We start from the raw sequence: 22,523 nt of genomic DNA on the forward strand, positions 1-22,523 counted from the left end.
ATATACCTTTATTCCTTCCTGTTGACAGAACAGTTGAAGTGCACTTCCATTGTTCTCAGGGAAGGCGGTTATATGAAGATTAAATGCCGGTGACCTTCGTTCTCTCTCCTGAGGAAAGATTTTGTTTAAAAACAACACATATGATTATATGTAAACATTTATTTCCCACCTTTGCAAACATACTTGTACATTTAACAGTCAGATTCCTTTTCACATTCCAAATATATGGTATTTTCTCCTACTTTCACCATATTTGAAGGATTTTGGCTTTAGGTAAGCACAAAAATGGTGTTAGCTTCCAAGTGATTCCATGCACACACAGTTTCTGCAAAGTTAACAACACTCCTCAGATGCAGGAACCCTTGCGTGCTGGCCAAATAACTGACTGGAGCCCTAAAAAACTCTGCAGTTTTTTATGGTGGTTATAACATTATTTAACTATGGCTTTCTTTCCTGGAACAAAGAACAATTTAGGAAGAAGAAACTGCAGAAAAAAAATTTAAACTCCATTATGAAATAGTATTATCACTGACGATTTTCTCAATAAAATTAAAGCTGTGTGTCTGCTCCCTGTTTATTCTACAATTAACCTTTCTATTAGACCATGTAAAATCCCCAGTCCTATTCACTGCACAACCCAAGATAGTGGCATATGTCGAAAGGCAGCACTAGTCTACACTTATGACGTTCTTCGTGCCAAAACTAAAAATAATAAATTCCCATTTATCTAAAACTATAGTATTTCTAAAACTTATCCAGCCCATCTACTTGACTTTCTTGTGTTTCTTCAAAATACCAACCTATTATTTCTTCAGAAGGCAGAAATACAGTAAAACAATAAATAGGCAATTTTACTTAAATGAAATCTTAAAGTGCTTGTGAAAATGACTGGATTGAAGGCTCTGGGCAACCAAGACAGTCGGTCTTGCTCTGAATTCTCTATGGCCATGGGAACATGAGTGAGGAAAATCACATTTCCTCTCCATATTACAAGAGGAGGCACTGACAACAAGAGCTTCAGTTTCTGACAGTATAATGTAATGAAAGAGAGCTACCACAAATATTTTAGTTCCTATGACCATCCATGCATTGCCCAGTTTCCTAAATCACAAAATGAGGTGCGTTAATTGATATGGCAAGCAGGCTGCATCCATTCACTTAAGCAAGTTACAAAGCATGGCAACTCTTGTTCATTAACTAACTTAAACCTAATTTGAAATTACGGTGTAGAGGGGAAAAAAATCTCTGCACTCTATATATTTTTCTCCCTCATAGGCTCAATTTTAAATAATTTTTGCATTAACAGTCTAATTTTGAAATGGGCTTAAATGACCTAGCTGTTGTAATCCAAAACCAGAAGCTTAATTCTTGTCCAAATTCAGTTACCATTTTAGATTTTTTAAAAAAATTATTTTATTGCATTAAATTCAACTGAATTTGCTTGCATTAAATGATAGACAAATGGTTGTGTTTTCTACTCTAGCCTAATTTCATCTGAAATAATTTAATTGCTCTCAAAAAAATACTGTCATGATAACCAGAAGCATTCACTATTTTACTAAAGCATGCACATTGTCAGTCACATTTCTGTCTACATGCTTGCCTACTAAGGAAAAAAAAAATCTTTTCTTGCAATCACACAAAAATACTTCCATTGTTATTCTGTGAAACAAGTCCTTAAAGATTTGGCACATGACAAAACTCGACACATCACACTGAGCTATTTTTCATGTGGCTCTTCCATGTGAAGACATTAATGAAAGATGCATTGAAGAACTTTTTTTCTTTTCCCAAGAAAATCTTTTGGGTTTTACTTCTAAGAATACTTACATTTTAGGAAACATTTTCTAGTGTAACTGTCAACTCAAATGCTAAATTGTTCAGTATTTTACTTTACAGTTGCTTAATAAAGATATATATTAGAAAGCATTTTTTTCCCCAAACATCTACTGAAATTCTAATAACCTAAATTCATAATTTTGAATATAATGGGCTATGACATCAAAACATACTTGATAAAGGTTTAAAAAAATATTAAGAAATGTCAAAGACAAAAAGCAGAACATCCACATAACAGGAAGACATGACATTTTCATCTTTATCAGAGAAGTTACACATGCCAAGATTTTTGGTGAAACGTGCTGGGCGACGAAAACTATGGAGGAGTGACAATGACAGGTTTCTTGGAGGGTTTATTCTAAATGGTGTTAAGAATGCTGATGATCTTTGAAACTGAACAACGTGTTATCAGGCAATACAACCGTGTGACAACTGTGCATCACACATGAGTAGTTTAGTGTTATTAAACTCAACATGGGCCCCATTTAGGAGGTGATGAGAACCATTGCCTTCTACTGTAATCACATGCTACATGTTCAAATAATTTCACTGTTATTTCATTTATGCAAAGTATAGAATTTGTTTGCTATGGGCAACATACCACTTCCATGTACAGAAGTTGTACTTGCGCTTCACCACTTTAACTTTGACACTCTCAGAGGGTTTTTTTTCCTTTTTTCATTGACTAATGCCAATTATTTCCAGTCCATGACCATTTTATAGCATCAGAAAATGGATTTCAGGTAAGAGAAATTCTTTTAAGGCTGCTATCAAAACATGTTCTTTTCAGATCATTTTACTTCATATTAATGTTGTCAATCTTAAATCAATGTAATTAAAAACAATTACATATTGATGTGATGGACGTGTCAGATCTTTAGATTTCACTTCATGCAAGACGTGAGGAGGTGTGTTAATTTAAACAATGTCAACCAAGGCTGTAGTATACATACCAAGTGATTTTACATGCAGGAAAGGAGCAGTTATGGAAATGAAACAAATAAAAAAGGCAAAATACTGCAAAACAAAATATTTTATTAGATGAAAAACAAACTATATGCAATATATATTAGCTATATTACATCTTTATAAACATTAGTGAGCACTCTCTCCAAAACATATTAAGGCAGTGGTATCAATTGCATTACCCCAAAATACAACATTTAAAAAATAGATACCTAAGTGATTTCCCTTAAACATGCACCAGACATCAGTAAGCTTTACAGGAATTTCAGCTTGGGTTCAAACATAATTTCTGCTCCATTTGAGAGTTTGCAACAGAGAGAATCTCTTACTTCAAGCTCTAGCACTCTGAATTCTAACAGCTCATTCTGGTCTTTTGCATCTTGCATCTCATTCTTCAGCTGATGCTCTTCTTGCTCCATTCTGTAAATCTGTGAGACAAACACAACATCGTAACACCCCATAAGCAAGGGAAAAGGTACTGTAACAGAGTTATGGGCCAGGGGTTTAGACAAAACTGTTAATTATTCACTTTCTTATTAGAAGTTGGGCTGTGTCTTAGAGATGAAGAAGGAACATCACATCAGAAAGTATCTGTGAGAACTGCCAGCAGAAAATGATCAATGATTTCTTAGAATAGTAATCTGGAAGTAGTATGAAAAGTGATATGAATACTGCATCTAAATAAGTTAAGCAATACAAGCTTTCTTTTAAAATCAAGTGAATGAAACTGGATTACATTAACATTTGGGTAGACTGTTCTAATTGTCTTTGCATAACTAGACATCTACTCTTTATGGTATATGAAAGAGAATAATGGAGGGGTTTTAATGCTGACTTTTTAATTTTCCAGATTTGTGCTTCGGGGTGCTAACAATGACAGAAATTCAAAATTGACTATTCATTATGCCAACTAATAGCTTTGGTCTACTGTCTAGCTTAACTGGGTGATCTTTTTATTTACATGAATCTAAACAGAAGTGTAACATCTGGCATAATGTACTATAACACTTATAGTACCCATGTGTCTGAATAAATTAAGTCTGGCTGTAGCTACTTTTAGTCATGAATTTTTCTTTTGTTGTCTTATTCCTATTATTTTAATACTGAGCTACTAATTAACAAAAATAATTCTTTGACTTCCTGAGTACCAACTAACTTTCCCACCAATATCAGTGAAGAACAATGAGGATGCTCAGCTCTGAGCACCTCAGACAGTAAATGATACAGCAGTCTTAAATCAGTTAGTATTACTTAGTGTGTGGAAAAACTGTAAAAAACGGAAGGCTGAAGGAAGCAGGCAATTTTATTAGCGATCATGACAATAATAATCTTTGTGTAACTGTTTGGCAAAATACAAGACTCCACATTAAGCTTAATAATTTAGATTGTATTTTGTTGGACACTAGAAATATCAGCCAGCTTAGGTTCTACTGTTGGCTATACAGCATGTAATTCCACAATAAAGAGCAGCTTCCATTCCCAGAGTACAAAACCATATTTGTACTTTAATCAGAGACTTTTATCCAAATTTCTGTTTCTGGAGAGAAATAAAGTAAGCAATTTTCATGTTGATGTTCCAGTACTTAGTACATTCATTTCCTTTTACCATTCCTTTTATGATAGAGGGCAGCAATTGTGAAAATATTCCCAGATTCTGAACACGTACCTTCTCTAGCAACTCCTGATTTGTTCTGATTAACAGCTGCTTTTCTTCTACCCATTTTGAATCCTATGAGGAAGAGGAGGATTAAAATATTAAAATTATATATATTTCATTAATAACCACAATAATTAGAAGATTTCAGACATCACTGTACATTCAAGTATAAAAATGTTCACACCTCAAAAAATAAAGCTTTCATAAATATTTCAAGGATAAATAGCACTTTAAGCTACAGAGAAAATAAAAGTGTCTTTATTTTCCTGAAGCCAAGTCTCCTGTTTCCTAATATGTTCCAGCTAAGCAGATACTTTAAAAATAGCAATTTACATATAGCAATTGTGGGTGAACGCAGTTATATGATATTTTATGTCATTTTAAAAACATTTATTTACTCAGCTTAACTCAAAACTATTTCTTTCCATTGCAAAGAGTTGGGAACTTTCTTGTAAAGTCATCCCATTTTGAGAGGTGTAATGCAAACCGCAATGGAGAAAGGGAAATAAAACATTTAATTACCCCAAATGACTGAAAATAAGCTTCAGTAGGATGTAGTTAATTGCCCTTTGCTAAAAGTGTGAGAATCAGGCTAATAAACAGGGTTTGTGATAAGGAATTCAAGGCTATGGAGGAAGGGAAGTGATATAAGATATTCTATACTCCATTTGAAATCCATATTTCCATTTGATTACTTGTTCTAAAGCTGATCTCTGCTTTTAGGTTTTTCCATGACTTTAAAAGGCCTCATCAAATATCCCTTTAAAGACCCAAGTTACAAAAACTCACTGCCAGCCATAGCTGGACATTCAGATTTAATGGATTATAACAGTCAAATTCAGTCTGTTCTCCCTGTAGAGAAAAGTATTTACATAACCTAGCTCATACTGCTCTAATAAGTTTAATAAAACAATATCCAACACTTAATATGCCATACTAACTCTAGATCAAAATATTTTCTAGCTAAAAAGGACAACTGATTTAAAATCTAAATGTCTTGATTAAAGCATTAAGGCTGATACTTTCTTTGTCAGCAAGGTATTTGCACATTTATGCTGCATGAGAAATTAATGAAATCTGGATACCCCAGCCCATTAACTAGTCTTGAAAATTCAACCAAAAATATCTAAAACATTATGATATAATATTTACATTTTTTACAAAAAGTTTAAAGTTCATTTTTCTACCTACTATCCACTACATTTACACATTCTAGTGTTCTTTCTCCTTTTCCCATTCATATACAAGAATGCACAAGCGCATTTTAACTTTCACACAGCAAACAAGCTCTTCAGGGTTATGACATTAACAGCATCACACTAAGACTAATATAGTAAAATAAGTACTGAAGAGGCATGAAATTTGTCAAGAATTTTTGAAACACATGAAAAATGTTGAAAATAAAATCCAATGTCTAGTTTAACATCTAACTAGCATTTTACTAAGGTCAGGGAATGAACAAAGAGTTGCACTCACAGACTTAGGGTGGATATCCGAATGCATGCGTATGGTGAAAGGCAGGTTCAACAGTTACATCAGACCTGCAGGTTCAACTACTCCAGTTCACACAAGTAGGAAAAAATGGATTCATTTGCCCTATTGATAATTAACTTTTGTGTCTTTCTTGATGAAGTTAGTTCCATTCAACTTTCTGAGAAAATCTTAACTTCAGTGGGATTGTATTTATATACACACCAGGTCACTGAAAGAGCTGAGCATTCAAAAGAAAAAAAAATCCATCTGGCACATAACATACTCTAATATTTTAGGGTTTATTATATACCACTATTAATAAGAATTTCTTCCCTTAACAGATTGTTTCTTATGCATGTACCTCAATGTACCTTGCAGAAATGGATTACTAGTCTTATTTTACATCTAGGGGAATTCTGACAGATTGAGCTGATAAGAGACTAACAAGAGCCATTGACACTTATTTTGAAGTTACACAAAATTGTTATAAGCCAAGCTTCAAATACTTCTTTTAACAATAAGTTTCTAATCTCCTGCTCTGAATTTGACTTGAGGAAAATTGTGAAGGTCTTTGCTGCTTCTGTTTCCTAAACCTGTAAGTAAGACTAAAAATTCCTGGGATAATGCACTAGGGTCTTTTGATTCACGATTTCCTTTTCAAAGGCACTTTAGGGACTGGTTTCCCAAATGAACATTTCACAAGTATTATTGTATCATCATCACTACCATGACCACCTACATGACAAAGTAATAATCATAATTTTAAAAAAAAATCACATAGTGCACAAAGAAGTCAGTTTATCATCACAACAATTTATTTTGTTGAATGTAAATACCAACAGGTCAGGAGAACTGAGCAAGTGCTAGAGCTCCCAGGAAGACACTGTCACCACTTCTGTGGAAAGCTAACGGTCAGCGTACAAACTAGCCCACTAGAGACAATATCATTGCTCCTTGTCACATCCCTGTTCGCTTTTTCAGGATTACTAAGAGATACAAGGTTGAAAATGTGGTTATGAATCTCATAAAGTAATATCTAATTAAATGCCAATTTCCAGGCATACCTTTTTGACGTACCATTCTGGAAGCAAAATCACAGAAGTAATTTCTTACATGGGTATCCATGTTCACTTATCTTATTTACATACACAGTACTTACATTTTACACTGTAATAGTCAGCTACTTTGTTAATGTTTTCAATTACACAGTAATTTGCCCACAACACCTTTATCATCAACACACTAAAATGTCAGCAGTAGATCCTCGAGAGGTCTTCAGTTCCATTTACTCTTCCAAAAGCTCAGTGAGCCATCATTTTTAGATTGATAACATATTCTCTATTTTAGTAATATTTTATTTACATGGAATTTACTAAGCAAATTGCAGTTTGTATGGAAGCTAGCATAAACATTTTTTATCGTGAATTTGAATATGGTCCCAAAACCTTTGTATTTATCAGAATCTTACCGAGTTTTTTCCTACAAAGAATAAACCATAAAAATACTAATATCATTAACTTGGCATTATTTGTAGGTTGCTTTTATTCAATGCTACAGGATCATTAGTCTTTGAAATGCATATCTGTAGGTAGCTATATCTTATTACCATACACTACCTGCAATTTTAAAATTGTTTTTTCAAACAATAAAGCGTAAAATAACATCTCCCCCATTTTCTCACTGTGTTCCAGCAGTTAGCAACTGAACATCTTTTAAATGCACTCTCATAACTCTTAATCAGCCCTCAGATCCTAGACATTATTAAATATGCATCAGTAGCCACATCTTCGTCAAGCATTTACAAGATATACTGAAGCATAAGGCCCAATTTTACTGTGTGTGATGGTATGGGAATTTGAAAGCAGTTGAGTCCTCCAAGAACTTAAGCCCAGGAGAGTAACACTGCAAGTGACTTCCAGTAACCAGACACATGAAGTGGTTCATTTCTCTAGCTGAAGCATGTGTGGAAGTGATTTGTTTTTTGACTTTTTCTACGCTACACACCAAAAATATTATCCAGTACAAATATAAAGTATTTATTTTATTGGAATTTATAGCAAATATAAACAAAGTGGAAAACAGGAGAAAAGCCTGCACCAGATGACAATGGGACGGAATTTACAATGCATGTACACGCAGTTATTTCAATATTATGCTTTAATGTATTATGTGTTAGAAAATTAATCTTTAGTGGCATTTTCTTAGCCTATATAATACTTTCCTTTATTTCAGCAATCTATTGCAAGAGTAGTAATTAAGCTGCACCAGTCACACTAACACACCAGCAAGCAATGAAGATGGCAAGGGCACCACTGCATGCAAGGGAGAAAATTATGTGGTAGAGGACATTAAGAGAGCCTTTTACCTGTCCTTTCTCAATTAGAGCTTTCTCCAGGTCCTCAATTTTTGCCTGACACCTAAGAAGATCAGCTTGCAGTTGTTCACGAGTCTGGGGAAAAAAGTATTAAAAAGTGTGTATATGTGCATGAACATCTAGGTAGACAGATCTAATTACACACAGAATCAAAGTAAAGATACTTTCTACCCACTTATGGGCTATACAGTCAGCTTTTAATGCTTTTCATTAAAATAATTGCTTTTGTGTTTATGTTTCAAAATATTTAAAGCCTTCAGTTTAACAGCATTTTTCCTTCCTAGCCTAAAAACATGTTATCATCACATATTCAATGACAAAGCTTTTCCCGGGGCGGGGATGGGGCGAGGGGGGCAGAAGTTAGGAACTGAAAGAGCTCTGAGAAGCTATTCATAACATTTAGTAATTCAAAGTAATTGGGAAAAAAGGGTCAAGACAGAAAGAGAATTGCAATAAGCACTGAAAAAGGCCTATAGGTAAATAAAATATATTGACCCATAATAATTTATATATCCCATAAACAGCACATCCCAGTCAGTTTTCCTCATTCTACATGATTATTACACTAACTATTACACTACAGCAGGTATTACCCCAAGTCCAGTGAAGCCCTAAAATGGACTGGATCATACATGGTACTAAACTAAAAGGATATAAACCAAAGGATATCTCTGGAGACCTTCAGTCACTGAGGCTCCTTGAGCTAGTGCAAGTACTTTTCCCACCCTACTTCAGGTACTCTTTACCCAAGCAGTTCAAAAATTCTCACGGGGATTTCCTTCTGCATCTTTGCATCTTTGGGTCCTTGTTCTTCACCTTAAGCCTCATCTAAAAGTAATAAGAAATGTTCACCCCACCAGAACACTGGGCCCTACAAAACTAACCAAGCAAAAAGCTACCCTCTGACTCACTCCAAAGATGGATTTGCATGGATGTGACAAAAGAAACCAAAATGCCATTAAAAAGAAAGAGCAACAATTCCAAAGTGTACTAAAGGGACAGTTTGCAAATGCCTGCAAAATAAAATTTTAAAAAGCTATTACAAAAATACTCATACCAGGGTCTCCCTTCCCATGAAGGCAAAGGAAATATGTAATGGTCTCTCATAACTGTCAAATAGATGAAAGCCTCTGAAATCTTACTTTAATAGTAGCTGTAATTATGCTCCCCGCCCCAATTCTAGCTTGAGAATTGATCTCCAAAGCCCTTATTGCCTTCCTTGGCTAAGTGTCCTTCTTAAAAAGAGAGTGTCAAATGTGACTAGGCTTTTGTAAGATGCTGAGAACTCTAACAAATAAAGCCACAAAGCAGTAATTCTACTATTATAAGAACTGTATTTCACAGAAGAAAGAAGTTAAGGTTGGTTGAGAGCCACTTCAAAGAATCTTGGAAAAAAAAAGAAACAAACCAAAACATGACACATCTTAAAATAAACCCTGAATCTTCTAAATATTGGCTCTGGGGACAATAGACTAGCATTTTTGCTGTAAATAACTCCAGATAATGTCAAGCAGTCTACATTCTTCTGTAACTTTTATCTGGAAACCTTTGCATATTAACACACAAATTCTGCTCCCACAAGCATATTGTTTCTATACCTGAGAATATTCAGTAAGTGGATTTTAAAATGCTTGCCAGAGAAAATGACGTGGATGAAATAGTGCATATGTATGCCTAATAACCATCAGCAATCTAGCAATATAGAATGTTGTGAATATTTTATTAATTGTTCTAAGCAGTGGAACCATTAAGCTAGTGGCAGTTCCTACCTTTGGGATAAACTGAGTCCATCCCTACCACCAATTTTTAAACCACATTAAAATCTTTGTCTTTCTGCATTATTAGCAACATGTTGCAGCAGCACAATACAATGAAGGCCACATGTAGCAACGCAGTAATATGTAATAATTCACAATATTTAACATGTTCTCCGTTTTGCGGGCTCAGGGGTGGGGGGGGGGTGGGAGGGGGAAGTAGGCTAGGTGGTTTTTTAATGCTTAAACACTTTTTTAGAATTACAGTCTCATTGGTTAGAAGGGATATCCTGTCCAACTCCTGTGCTCAAAGCAAGGGAGCACCTAGAGCAGGTTGCTCAAGACCTTGTCCAGTGCGGTTCTGAATATCTCCAGGGATGAAGGCTCCACAATTTCTCTGGGAAACCTGTTCCAATGTTTGACTGCCCTCAGAGGAAGAAGGGTTTTCCTCATGTTTAAATGGTATTTCTTTTATTTGAATTTGTGCCTGTTGCATCTTGTCCTTTCACTGGATCCCACTGAGAAGAGTCTAGTTCCATCTTCTTTACTCCCTCCATCAGGTATTTACACAAATTGATGAGATACCCCTGAGCCTTCTCTTATCCTGGCTGCACAGTCCCAGCTCTCTCAGCCTCTCCTTGTGTATCAGGTTCTCCAAGCCCTTAATCATCTTTGTGGCCCTTTCCTGGACTCTGTCCCATATGTCCATGTTTTTCTTGTACTGGGGGAGCCCAGAGATGGAGCCAGGACTCCAGATGTGGCTTCATCAATGCTGAGTAGAGAGGAAGGATCACCTCCATTGGTCTGCTGGGGACTTTCTTCCTAATGCAGCCCAGGAGGCTGTTGGCCACCTTTGCTGCAAGGGCACATTGCTGGCTGATGTTCAACTTGGTGTCTACCAGGAGCCCCGACATTCTTTTGTGCAAAACTGCTTGCCAGCAAGCCAGCCCCAAGTCTGTACTGGTGCATGGAGTTATTCTTGCCCACATGCAGGACTCTTCCTTCCCTTTGTTGAATTTAATGAGATTCCTCTTCACACGTTTCTTCAGGCAGTCAAATGGTCCCTCTGAATGGCAGCACAACCATCCCATGTATCAACCATGCCTCTCAATTTTGTATCATCTGCAAACTTGCTGCAGGTGCACTCTTTTCAATCATCAAGGTTATTAAGGAAGAGGTTAAAAAGTACTGGACCCAGTATCAACCCCTGCAGTACATCACTGGTGACACACCTCCAGCTGAACTTTCTGCCACTGATCACAACCCCCTAAGCCATTTCAGCCAATTTTTAGTCCACCTCGCTGTCCACTTGTCTACTCTGTACTTCATCAGCTTGTCTATGAGAATCTTATGGGGGAGAGTGTAAAAAAACTTAACTAAAGTCAAGATAAACAACATCCACTGCTCTCAATTCATCTGCCAAGCTAGGCATCCCATCACAGAAGGCTATCAAGCTGGTTAGCATGATTTCCCTTTCGTAGATCTATGCTGATCACCCCCAGTCACCTTCTTGTCTTTCAAACTTTTGGAAATGGTTTCCATGATTATTTGCTCCATCCCTTTCCTAGGGACCGAGGTGAGAATGACCAGCCTTCAGTTCCCCAGATCCTCCTTCTTGCCTTTCTTGAAGACAAGAGTGACATTAGCTTTCTTACAGTCCTCAGAAACGTCCTGCAATTGCCATGACCCTTCAAAGATAATTGAGAGTGGCTTCGCAAGGACTTCAGTCAACTCTCAGTAGTCAGTAATCTACAGGTTCAAGCTGTACTTGATGCAGAATGAAGGACATCAGTTGAAGATGATGAAGTTTCCAGCCCTATGGCTATTGCTTGCCCATTTGGATGTTAGATATTCTTTGGTCATCAACCACAGTAGTCATTCAAGTAGAGGGTGACTTGTAAATATGCTACATTTCTAGACATGCCCCTGTCTGCAAGGAGTTGAGATAAAGTAGAAGAATTTTTGCCTCTGGTTAACTCAGCTCTTTTTTGATGCCACTGCTGTTCAATGAATAGATCTGAGGACTGAGTCAGAGCTCACCAATTCATTATGAAGTAATTTCTCTCCTCCCCAGTTTGGAAAAAACAGAAAGGAAGATACTAGCATGACTTCTGCTGACCTCATCTCTGCACTAAATGGTTAAACACAGTGGTGGCAGAAAGGTAAATGAAAACAGAATACATACTCTCTCACACCTCAAATATCTATAGTACAGAGATTGCTGTGAGGATAAAAACCCACTTATTTCAGAGAGTAAGCAATCACATATGCCGACCTAATAGGAACAACAGTTACCTATGTGCTTTTTAGTGAAAGAATACCCTAAAACTGAGATTTTTAAAAACAAATTATAATTTCTCATATTCAACAAAAAACTTGAAGAAAGGCTTCCTTTGTCAGATTTGGGTCAGATTTTTAATATACTCATATGATAAAAGTATCTAAGTACTTATAACAACCTATTCTATGATTCATTTTAAATCCATCATGTTGCTATCCAAATTGCAAGTTCAATTGGGATATCATTCTCAATAACACTGTCTTACTACTGAAATCTTTAATATATTATGCATGCTAGAATAAAGTATAATGATCTCTCTGTTCCGATTGCACCACATGAATCTAAATTGTCATCTTGCTGATAAAAATCTCTAATCCTCAAACATTATGCTTTGCATTTCACTGACCTGCAAAGATATTTCCTGCTATTCCAAGTTTTTTCAGCTTTTTCAATGATTTCAGAGATAAAAGAAATTTCAGTTAAAAAATTACCCTTGCTTCTCTCTCTGCATCCAGGGTTCCACCAACTTGTTCTTGAAGCAATGCATATGCTCTTTGCAAAGCTTGATACTCTCTTGTTAGCTGGCAGAACCTTAGTTCAGCTTCTTCTTTAGGTGTGCTCTTAATGAAGAAGGGAAAAAAAGTGTTTTTGTATAAATATATATGATAATGAGTTTGTTTATATAGACAGACTCACAAACACGACAAGCAACACAACTCATACTGAGTCTCAAAGTTTAATAAAGGCTTAAAAAACTAAAACAAGTGGAAATGGAAGGAAGGATGATTTGAGAATGATGTAGAAATGCAGACATCAGTAACTGTGTCTACCTTACAATTTCAGGACAGTGTAAGTTACAATATAAGGCAGTAATGTATAGAAATGGGAAGAAACTGACTGGGGAAAGATGAGAGGGAACAGTTCTATGCACCACTACCTTTAGCAATTCCAGAGCCACAGGGGCTTCAGAAGGGGTTCGTTCTATTTGTCACACAGTCCATCACTCCCTCCTTACTCTTTTTCTCTACAATGCCAGGGTAAAGCATTTTACCAGCACAAGCACACTAACACAGAAGTAATATTTCAAAAGCCGTTAAGATGTTTTTTTAATTTTTTTTTTAAACATTAATTATTTTTAATGTCTTCATTTTCTTGGAATTTTGAGCAACTGACATCAACACTTTCAAGGTCTTTCCTATAATGCTGAGGGCAAGAAATGTCCTTTCTTTTAATTAATTTTTGCTCCAGGAACTTGAGCTCAAAGGAAAAGAGTTTACAATATTATTAGATGTTAAACCTAGAAAAATAGGAACCTTCTTGTGACTGAGGAGTATTAGGCACAACTTAGTGAAAAAGAAAGAAAGATGAAAGAGAGCATCCAATTCATACTTTGTCCTCAGCGCTGCAGTCTTCTAAAGTAGGTGTATTGGGTCTGTGTGGCAAGGTTTTGGTAGCAGGAGAGCTACAGGGGTGGCTTCTGTGAGAAGCTGCTAGAAGCTTCCCCTATGTCTGACAGAGCCAATGCCAGCTGGCTCCAAGACGGACCCACTGCTGGCCAAGGCTGAGCCCATCAGTGACAGTGGTAGCACCTCTGGGATAACATGTTTAAGAAGGGGGGGTGGAAAGAGCACAACTGCAGCTGGAGGGAGGAGTGAGAACATGTGAGAGGCACAGCCCTGCAGACACCAAGGTCAGTGCAGAAGGAGGGCAGGAGGTGCCCCAGGCACCGCAGCAGAGATTCCCCTGCAGCCCGTGGTGCAGCCCATGGTGAGGCAGCTGTGCCCCTGCACCCATGGAGGTCCACGGGGGAGCAGATAGCCACCTGCAGCCCGGGGAGGACCCCACGCCGGAGCAGGGGGATGTACCCAAAGGAGGCTGTGACCCCGTGGGAAGCCCACACTGGAGCAGGCTCCTGGCAGGACCTGTGGACAGGTGGAGAGAGGAGCCCAGGCTGGAGCAGGTTTGCTGGCAGGGCTTGTGACCCCATGGTGGACCCACGCTGGAGCAGTGTGCTCCTGAAGGGCTGCACTCCGTGGGAGTTACCCACGCTGGAGCAGTTCATGAAGAACTGTAGCCCGTGGGAAGGACTCACGTTGGAGAAGTTCATGGAGGACTGTCTCCTGTGGGAGGGAGCCCACGCTGGAGCAGGGGAAGAGTGTGAGGAGTCCTCCCCTGAGGAGGAAGGAGCAGCAGAGACAACGTGTGATGGACTGACAGCAACCCCCATTCCCCGTCCCCCTGCGCTGCTTGGGGGGAGGAGGTCAAGGAAATCAGGAGTGAAGCTGAGCCCAGGAAGAAGGGAGGGGTGGGGGGAAGGCGTCTTAAGATTTAGTTTTTATTTTCTCATTACCCTACTCTGGTTTGATTGGTAATAAATTAAGCTAATTTCCCCAAGTTGTCTGTTTTGCCTGTGACAGTAATTGGTGAGTGATCTCTCCCTGTCCTTATCTTGACCCACGAGCCTTTCGTTATATTTTCTCTCCCCTGTCCAGCTGAGGAGGAGAGTGAGAGAGGGTCTCTGGTGGGCACTTGGTGTCCAGCCAGGGTCAACCCACCACAGTAGGCCAGCTGCAGTGTATATCACAGAGCTGAGACAAAACTTGTCAGTGGGTATTTATTACCTATGATTGTTTAAGCCTTAATGAATTGCAAAAGCCTCTCTGAGTATTGTAAGTACAGGAAGAAAATCCTTGTAGTATCAAAACAGCCAAATAAATTATAAGGTTGGAAGGCAAACTATTGTCTAGTAACTATTGACTTTTGGCAAAGCAATGCGCCTATTCATTTTCTTTTGACTAATAAGAAAGGGTTTGAGAAAAACTATTTTATTTCTCAGCCCAGTATCTGCCAAAACTGCCAGGCAGAATATTATTTTATTAATTCTATTGCAACGACTGTTGAAATGTTACTGGACTTGAAACAAAACAAAGCAATTCTTTGCCAAATCTGTCATAGTTCCTGTAGCAGAATAGCTGAAAAAAATGTTTGCATTTATACTCCATGTCTATTTTTATAGAACTTAAGAACAAATCATCTACTACTTACATCTTCCAAATCTTCTTCTGGTGTTGCTGGTGTCCTGTCTGTTTTATCTGTGTTATACGAAGTTACAGACGATGTTTCTGAATCAACAGATTCTTCATCAAATCCAAAAAATGTCTCCACAACATGCCTCTGAAAAGTTAGTTTTTCTTAGTTATTGGCAAAACTGTTGGAAAATCCCAATGACCGAGTAAGCAGTCGCCAAGGTCTTCTCTGACCATTATTTTAGTATTTATGAAGAAAAAATGTTCCATTGTAAACCCTTGTTCTCTGATTAAATTTGCCACTTTTTCAACATAATTTGTATAAGAAACTCCAAGAACTGAACTGCACATAGTACTGGGTAATTGCCAATAGCATAATGCTTTAGCAAAAGTATAAAAGCTAATTATCAAAATCATACAGATCTTACAAGATTCACAGTAGAGGAATGCAATATCTATTCAGAAGAAAGTAACCCAGGATGATGTAACATATAAGATGTGGAACCAAAAGGGAAAAAATATTCCGAAGAACAACAAATTTTGTCAATCACACTAATTTTAAAAAAGAACGAAAGGAAAAAAAATTAATTTATAATATCTATTTTGCAAAATCCTACTTAAAAGCATAAAGAGCTGCTTTCCATTTATTTTTTCAATACCACCACTCTCAATTTTTTCAAAAGTTTGCTCCAACATTATGAGTAACCAAAAAAACTATGCTTAGGGAAAAACAGCATTTTTAAAAATTTTACAAAATGTAATCAATTAAATGCATGCTTACAGAAAACTAGAGAAAATGAGTAGCCAATGGAAGTGAATACTACATTATTCATTGTGCAAAATATGTTTTATATAAAACATCACAACTGCAATAATTCTTTCACCATTTTAAGAGCCCCCTTTCCATCAGTTTCCTAACATATGCTTAGAAAGCAGCAAATATCCATAGAAAATTCCGCTGTTCAAAAAAAAAAAAAAAATTGCTTAAACATTTAATTAGAAAAACAGTTGTTCAAGTATTTTCCTTCCAAAATAACAATAACAAAAGTTAACTAATATTAATCAATAGAAAGCCTAACTTTTTTACACCATACAACTGTTCTAATCATCCAAAACAAATTCAGAGAAGCAGGAAAATTAAGAAAAGAAAACAAAAGGGCATTGCTGGAAAAATGGAGTCAGGTTGCGAAGCGTTCCGGACAGGGAGGCTAGTGGAGAGAGGTGGCTCTAAGAAGACGAATTAAAATTTGTCAATCCATCTCTGTATTTTTGGCACTGCTTGATGCTGAATCACAGATCCTGATGTCACAGTTTGTTTTTCTTAAAAAAAATAATATAAACCGCAGGTTGTGTGTGAGAAGATAATAGCCCTGTTCATTAAAAAAGCCTAAAGGATGAAAAAAATTATCAGTTGTTATTAACTCAGAACATCAGTCATCTTACACCTCAGCAAAGCCAAACTGGCTAAGCGAGTGGAATTGTGAACTATCCATTTCATTCAAGATACTGAAAGGTTTTATTTTATCCACAATGCCCTATCTCATGATGAATTCCCCAAATATTTACCTTTCCCTGCAGTATTCTAGACTTACCTAACTTTATACATTTTTCCAGTATGTCTACAAAGTACTGCCTTCACTTTCTTACAAAGTCCCATGACGCTTAATATATTCTTTTGGCTCAGCACAGCTCTCATCCACGGCCAACATGCTCTACCTTGATTTAAGTGGGACCACAAAATCAAGCTTGTAGGTGTAACTTGGTGGCTGCATGCATGACGCCATGTGCTCCATTTACAGTCTGCAGCCCTGGTTACCATGGTCCACCAGGTCACGGTCTCACCACTCGTACGCTAAACAACTCCAGAATTGTTTCACAGTACAGCTAACCCCACTCACACTACCGAAGACAGCTTCAAGGCCCTGTTCTGAACCACTTAATTGCTTCACTTAAGATGAGTCCTTCAAATAATAATTCAAAAATTTCATCCAGATTGCATTTTTAAATTAACTGGTTCTACTAAAATAGCTTCCCGAAAGGATGTTATGCACTCAAAAATAAAAACCAACCCGAAAAGCCACATCTTTTCCAAATAGACTGTGCTTATCCATCTGCATACAGATAAATATGATGCAGCACAGAAGGCAAAGAGCTTCTGAACAATCTTTAGAAACAGCCTGCCTTTTGCAAGCTACTAGACCACCACTTAGTGTATTCACAAGAAAAGAAAAGGATTGCAGCTATAGTACTAAAATGCTGTAAAGACACAGTACTCTTCTCTCAGTTGTTTGGAAAGTACTGTGATCCTTTCACCAGGCAGTTATGTCTAAGGTGCTTAAGAAAAACACTTCCCTGGGATAATTTAATCCTTTCCTCCAGCATTCACATGCTACACCAGTATGTTCACTGTTCTGTCCTACTTAACAAAACAAAGGACACAGGGACCAGGTATAAGCTCTATTCTAGAAATATAAAGACTTATCCAGAAATCTAATGTGTTCTCTCACACTTGAATTACAAACATTTCAGACTCCTCTCTCATAAGTACAAAAGTTTACCACAAAAACTGAGGTGTAATTAGTCCTTGGAAGATGGTTCATCCAGCATTTCACCCACACTGAATACTGGTTGCAGCCTACAATCATCTAACAGGAACACTACAAGTAAATACTGGGAGTTGAAAATAGGGCTAAAGAAAGGTGCTACCTTCAAGTTGTAAAGCAGACAAATTTACAATTTGGTTTGCCAGGTCAACTCATCAGGAAGAACTCTTTTCTGACTACAAACCGATGAGCAGATACAGTTTCATAAAGATGAAGGCAGATTATATGGTGGTAAAGATGATGATGGCAGGTAAACAAAACCCAAGAGACTTTCATGAAAACCACATTCTTATTTTGCAGTGAGGATACTTTTTATGCAAAGATGCTGAGAGTAAACCCAAAACAAAGCTGCATGCAGACTCTTACACCAATATCCTGCTCTTCTGCCCATACCAGCTTGTCTGTGGATGGGGCTCAGAACAACTAGCCTGTGCTTTGGAGGAATGTAGCCAAGGACAAACAACTCAGGGGGCTGAAGAACAGCTGACCCTGCTCATGCCTCCTGTTTCAAGGGTGCTTGGCCTCAAAAATGACAAACGCACTTGAGCAAAGCTCAACCAAAAACCTGCAATAAAGCATAGGCTTGAGGGCTGACAAAGTAAGAGGCAAGTATTGACTTTGAAAAGGCTGGTAGAAGGGACTTCTAAAAGATGGAGAACAAAGCTCCAATTTATTTTCATATATATGGCACAGAGAACACAGTACCCTGAAGGTTGTCAGCAGCTTAGTTAAAACTGACAATAAGACTTATCATACCTACAGGGCTTTTTGCTATATCTCAAACTACAGCCACTTTTGTAGATAGCTTAAGTATGTATCTTCCTTTAACCCTGCATGCACACACCCATGCACGCTGTTTCAAGGAGTGAAAAAACAGTAGTAAAACAATAGTGGGTTTGACTTTACATAAATGTACATAGGTTTGAGAAGATACTTAAAGCAATGCCATTATTTTGACAAAAGATACTAGCTGTATTTGAACATTTTACTAGTAGCAAAAGTAGGGGAAAATATTTTGCATATATTAATAAATAAATCACTTGATTATTAGATGGGAGGGAATTATGCAAGAAGATTAGTATTTTCCATCACACTACAAAAACCACACTTCAAGGAGAGTTAAAAGTCAAAAACTATTAAATGCTATAAAGACTGCCTATAATATTTGGAGTTATGAGTGAACCACTTCTTTTTAATTACTCCTTCCTCTTTAGAGAAGCTGTACGTTTAACATTCTGTGGAGCAGATACTTCCCATAGAAAAAGAGACAAGGTATTTAACCATTGTATATTAATTGCACATGTATGAATTGCTTCACGACATAATTACAAAATAGCTGGTTTTATTGTTGGTCATCTAGTAGCTGAAGCAACAAGCTACAAGAAGTGATTCACAGCAAAACCAGAACAAATTAAGTGGCAAGAGAACAGCTGTAGAGAGAAAAAAAAGAGGAAAAAGAAGATATCTGAATCATACAAATTTGTGGATAAATACTGTAATAAATAATAAGGCATAAATAAATACACCAACTCCAAGGGAAATTCCACATATAGCTCAAAAGCTGAATCACAATGGTTTTTTAAAAGTATATACAAACATGTACAATACTCACTAGATTTTTGTAACTATACACTATTTTCATTCAAGTTTAATTCCAACTTTTCTTAAAAATGGGAGCATTCTCTATTAACAACTTAAGATTCTTTTATATTGATTTGTACATTTGCTACTTCTAAATCATAACTTCATAACTGAGAAAAGTCATGTAAATTGCTGAAAAATTCTGATTTAAATTCTAATTTCCACTGACTATTGCCATGCATTTAATAGCAAGTATATTTCATGTGAATTTATATCAATGTTTTCACATAATTTTAAAGTAAAATTATGCCTTAGGTCCTTGTAACTCAAGGATTAATGCTTCTACTGAAGTATGGTGCTCAGTAAACATCAAAGTTTAGAATGTTATAGATCAATAGTGACACGTAGACTATATTATATGCAAATTTCAGTATACCCTCATATTTTACATAGTTTGGATTAGATATACTTACATATAAATGATCTGATTTCTCTGTTGTGAAAGTAGTTTCACTTTACTTTTAAATATCTCATTTTCAAGTACCTAATCTAACATGATGAAAATGATCCAAGATGAATTTCCTCGTAATGCAATCAGATGAGCTAATCAGTAACGTCTTACCTTCATGCTTATATGTCATTTCTTGGCAGCCAGAAAAATACAGGCACACCAAAGCACAGAGGCAGATAAAAAAAGAAAAATATAAAACAAGAAATATGAACTCCATCACACGAGTGTGCAGGCTTTCCACTATCACGAATACATTTATTTATTAAAGTTTAAATAAAGAAACAAATCCATAGAGTCCTGCAGTTTCCAAACAACCAGGGAATTACGCCTTCTTTTCAAATTCATGACTCCGTCAATCATGGAATCACTGTAACTCCATTCTATGTGTCAAAAATAAACAAAGCCCCAAAAATACTGTTTCCAGAGTTTCTTGGTTATTTCACTACCAAAACTGGGGAAAAAAAAAAAAAAAACCACTAAAAAAACACCTGGAAAAAAGCATGCTTTAAACAGCAAAAGAAGATTAACCTCTGGTAACATCTTTTTCCTAACAAGTCCAATGGCATGATAACATAAAAAAAACCAAACCCCACCACCTCTATCAGCTTAGGCTGCTTCACTTCAGAGAAAACTATCCTACAGTACCTGACTATACAGAGTCATTATATTACTCCTCTAAACACCTTGCAGCCACAGAGGTTACAAAGGCCCATCCTGCTATGCTGCTCCTTTCCTTGGGGAACCTGCGCCGGTTGCCAGTGCTGTTCTATGGACTCCTATGCCCCTTGGTAATTAAAAGAGTGCTCAGATAAAGCTACACTAGCAACAGTAACCTAGTGCACCTACAGAGCTCCAGAAATAACACAGGCATGTAATTGGAGGGGGGAAAAAAAAAAAAAAATTCCTTGGTATTTTCAAAAGCTTCTGAGCTGAACTGATATTATTTAGACCCAATCAGGCTCTAAAGGCTACTGGACTAGCCTGACAGATCATTCACACAAGGTGCCTTAAAGAGGGAGAAAGGCATGCCATGGATTCTGTTCCAGCTAACAGGAATCACTGTCAGGAAAATACTCATATTAGAAAACAAACACAGACACTGTCCAGTCAGAGTACCTTGAAAATTAAGGAATCTGGAGTTTAAAAGTACCCGTTTAGGAGAAGCTGCAACAGTAGATGAGTCTAAGTCTTCACTCTGTGCACCAAGTTCCTGTTTATTGGAACAAAAAAGGAACCTTTCTATACCTTCTAGTCTGAGCATATCTGACCACATTCATGAAACCTAATTCTCATCAGGTATTTCCTTTTTCACTTTGTCAAGGGAAGTGCGACACATCTGGAAACAGATCCAACTCCAACAGCCACACTTGATAATTCACTGTGTTGATTCTAATTTTACATTTAACAAATCTTAGAAAAGCAAAGCCAAAGATTTACGTCAGTAATTTCTCCTTCTGAGTGGTTGGTTAGGACAGATACACTCATAATTTCTTCTACTATTATATACAGGTTATCATCTGTATGATATAAAAATCTTGCACATAGACAGAAATACGCTTGCACTGTACATGTCTATATATAAAGCAACTCATTTTAGACTGCCTTTACAGTCCATGGGGAGAAATAGGCAATTTTAGGACAAAACTCAGATGGCCTATTTAGGTATCTACTTCCAGAGGAGAACAATCACCACTTAATGTTACCACTTTGTCCGTGAGATGTCTATATCTCACCACTGTTAATGACATCTAAAGAAGCATTTGCAATGCCTGGTTAGATGAATTCTACTGTTTTCATCTGGATTCCCGAGCTAGGCTGTAAAGATAGAGAGGATGAAGATGGTACAATCCCATCAGCTCATCTGGGTAAGTAGCCCATTCTACACAGATTGTTTAAATAAAAAAACTGCTGGAAAACTGTGAGAAACACAGCTTCCTTTGAAGATTTTGATCCTCACAGGACCACACAGGTGACCTGGAAGCAAACCAGCCTGCATGCCAGGATTGGATTTTTAGAAGCTAACATCAACACTGTTTGAACTCCAAGCCAGCACTGCATATACATGTGAATAGTCTACAGGTTTATATGACGGCAGGTAATAGGACACTAATAAATATATTATTGATGTCTTCTTTCCTTCCTTAAGGAATTAGCTCATTTAGAAACTATATATATAGTCATATAATAACTAGTATAATATATATAATCCTATTCACTCTTCTCTCACAGCTTTCTCTCTCTTCACTTTTTTTTTTATAGTCCTGCTTTTCCTTTGAGGAGATAGCATCAAATAGGATTTCAAATGGCCAATTTCATATGGGCACCAAAGAGCTAATGGACAGGGGATGGAATAACTAGAGGGAGTTATGTCTGCTACTGACTAATTTGCTCTTTCTGGTGTATCTATCAGATCATAAATAAGAAGCAAACCCCTACTAACTCTGCTGCTCATATGCAC

General features: G+C 37.0%; 1 protein-coding gene across 6 annotated transcripts in view; it reads right to left on the minus strand.

Annotated features, from left to right (window-relative positions):
- Positions 1 to 22,523, minus strand: part of JAKMIP1 (janus kinase and microtubule interacting protein 1) — a 149,975-nt gene that overhangs the window by 75,312 nt on the left and 52,140 nt on the right. For 5 of the 6 annotated variants that reach the window (XM_075709474.1, XM_075709473.1, XM_075709471.1 and 2 more), the window contains 6 exons: positions 15,390 to 15,518; positions 12,836 to 12,964; positions 8,301 to 8,384; positions 4,472 to 4,534; positions 3,135 to 3,233; positions 7 to 108 (listed from right to left, as the gene is read on the minus strand). In XM_075709474.1, the coding sequence (XP_075565589.1) occupies positions 7 to 108; positions 3,135 to 3,233; positions 4,472 to 4,534; positions 8,301 to 8,384; positions 12,836 to 12,964; positions 15,390 to 15,518 (606 nt within the window). Of the gene's footprint in view, positions 1 to 6; positions 109 to 3,017; positions 3,234 to 4,471; positions 4,535 to 8,300; positions 8,385 to 12,835; positions 12,965 to 15,389; positions 15,519 to 22,523 lie in introns of those variants that run through there. The other variant, XM_075709475.1, reaches the window with a different exon arrangement.

Source organism: Pelecanus crispus, chromosome 4, assembly GCF_030463565.1.
Source record: "Pelecanus crispus isolate bPelCri1 chromosome 4, bPelCri1.pri, whole genome shotgun sequence".
NCBI classification, from domain to species: domain Eukaryota; kingdom Metazoa; phylum Chordata; class Aves; order Pelecaniformes; family Pelecanidae; genus Pelecanus; species Pelecanus crispus.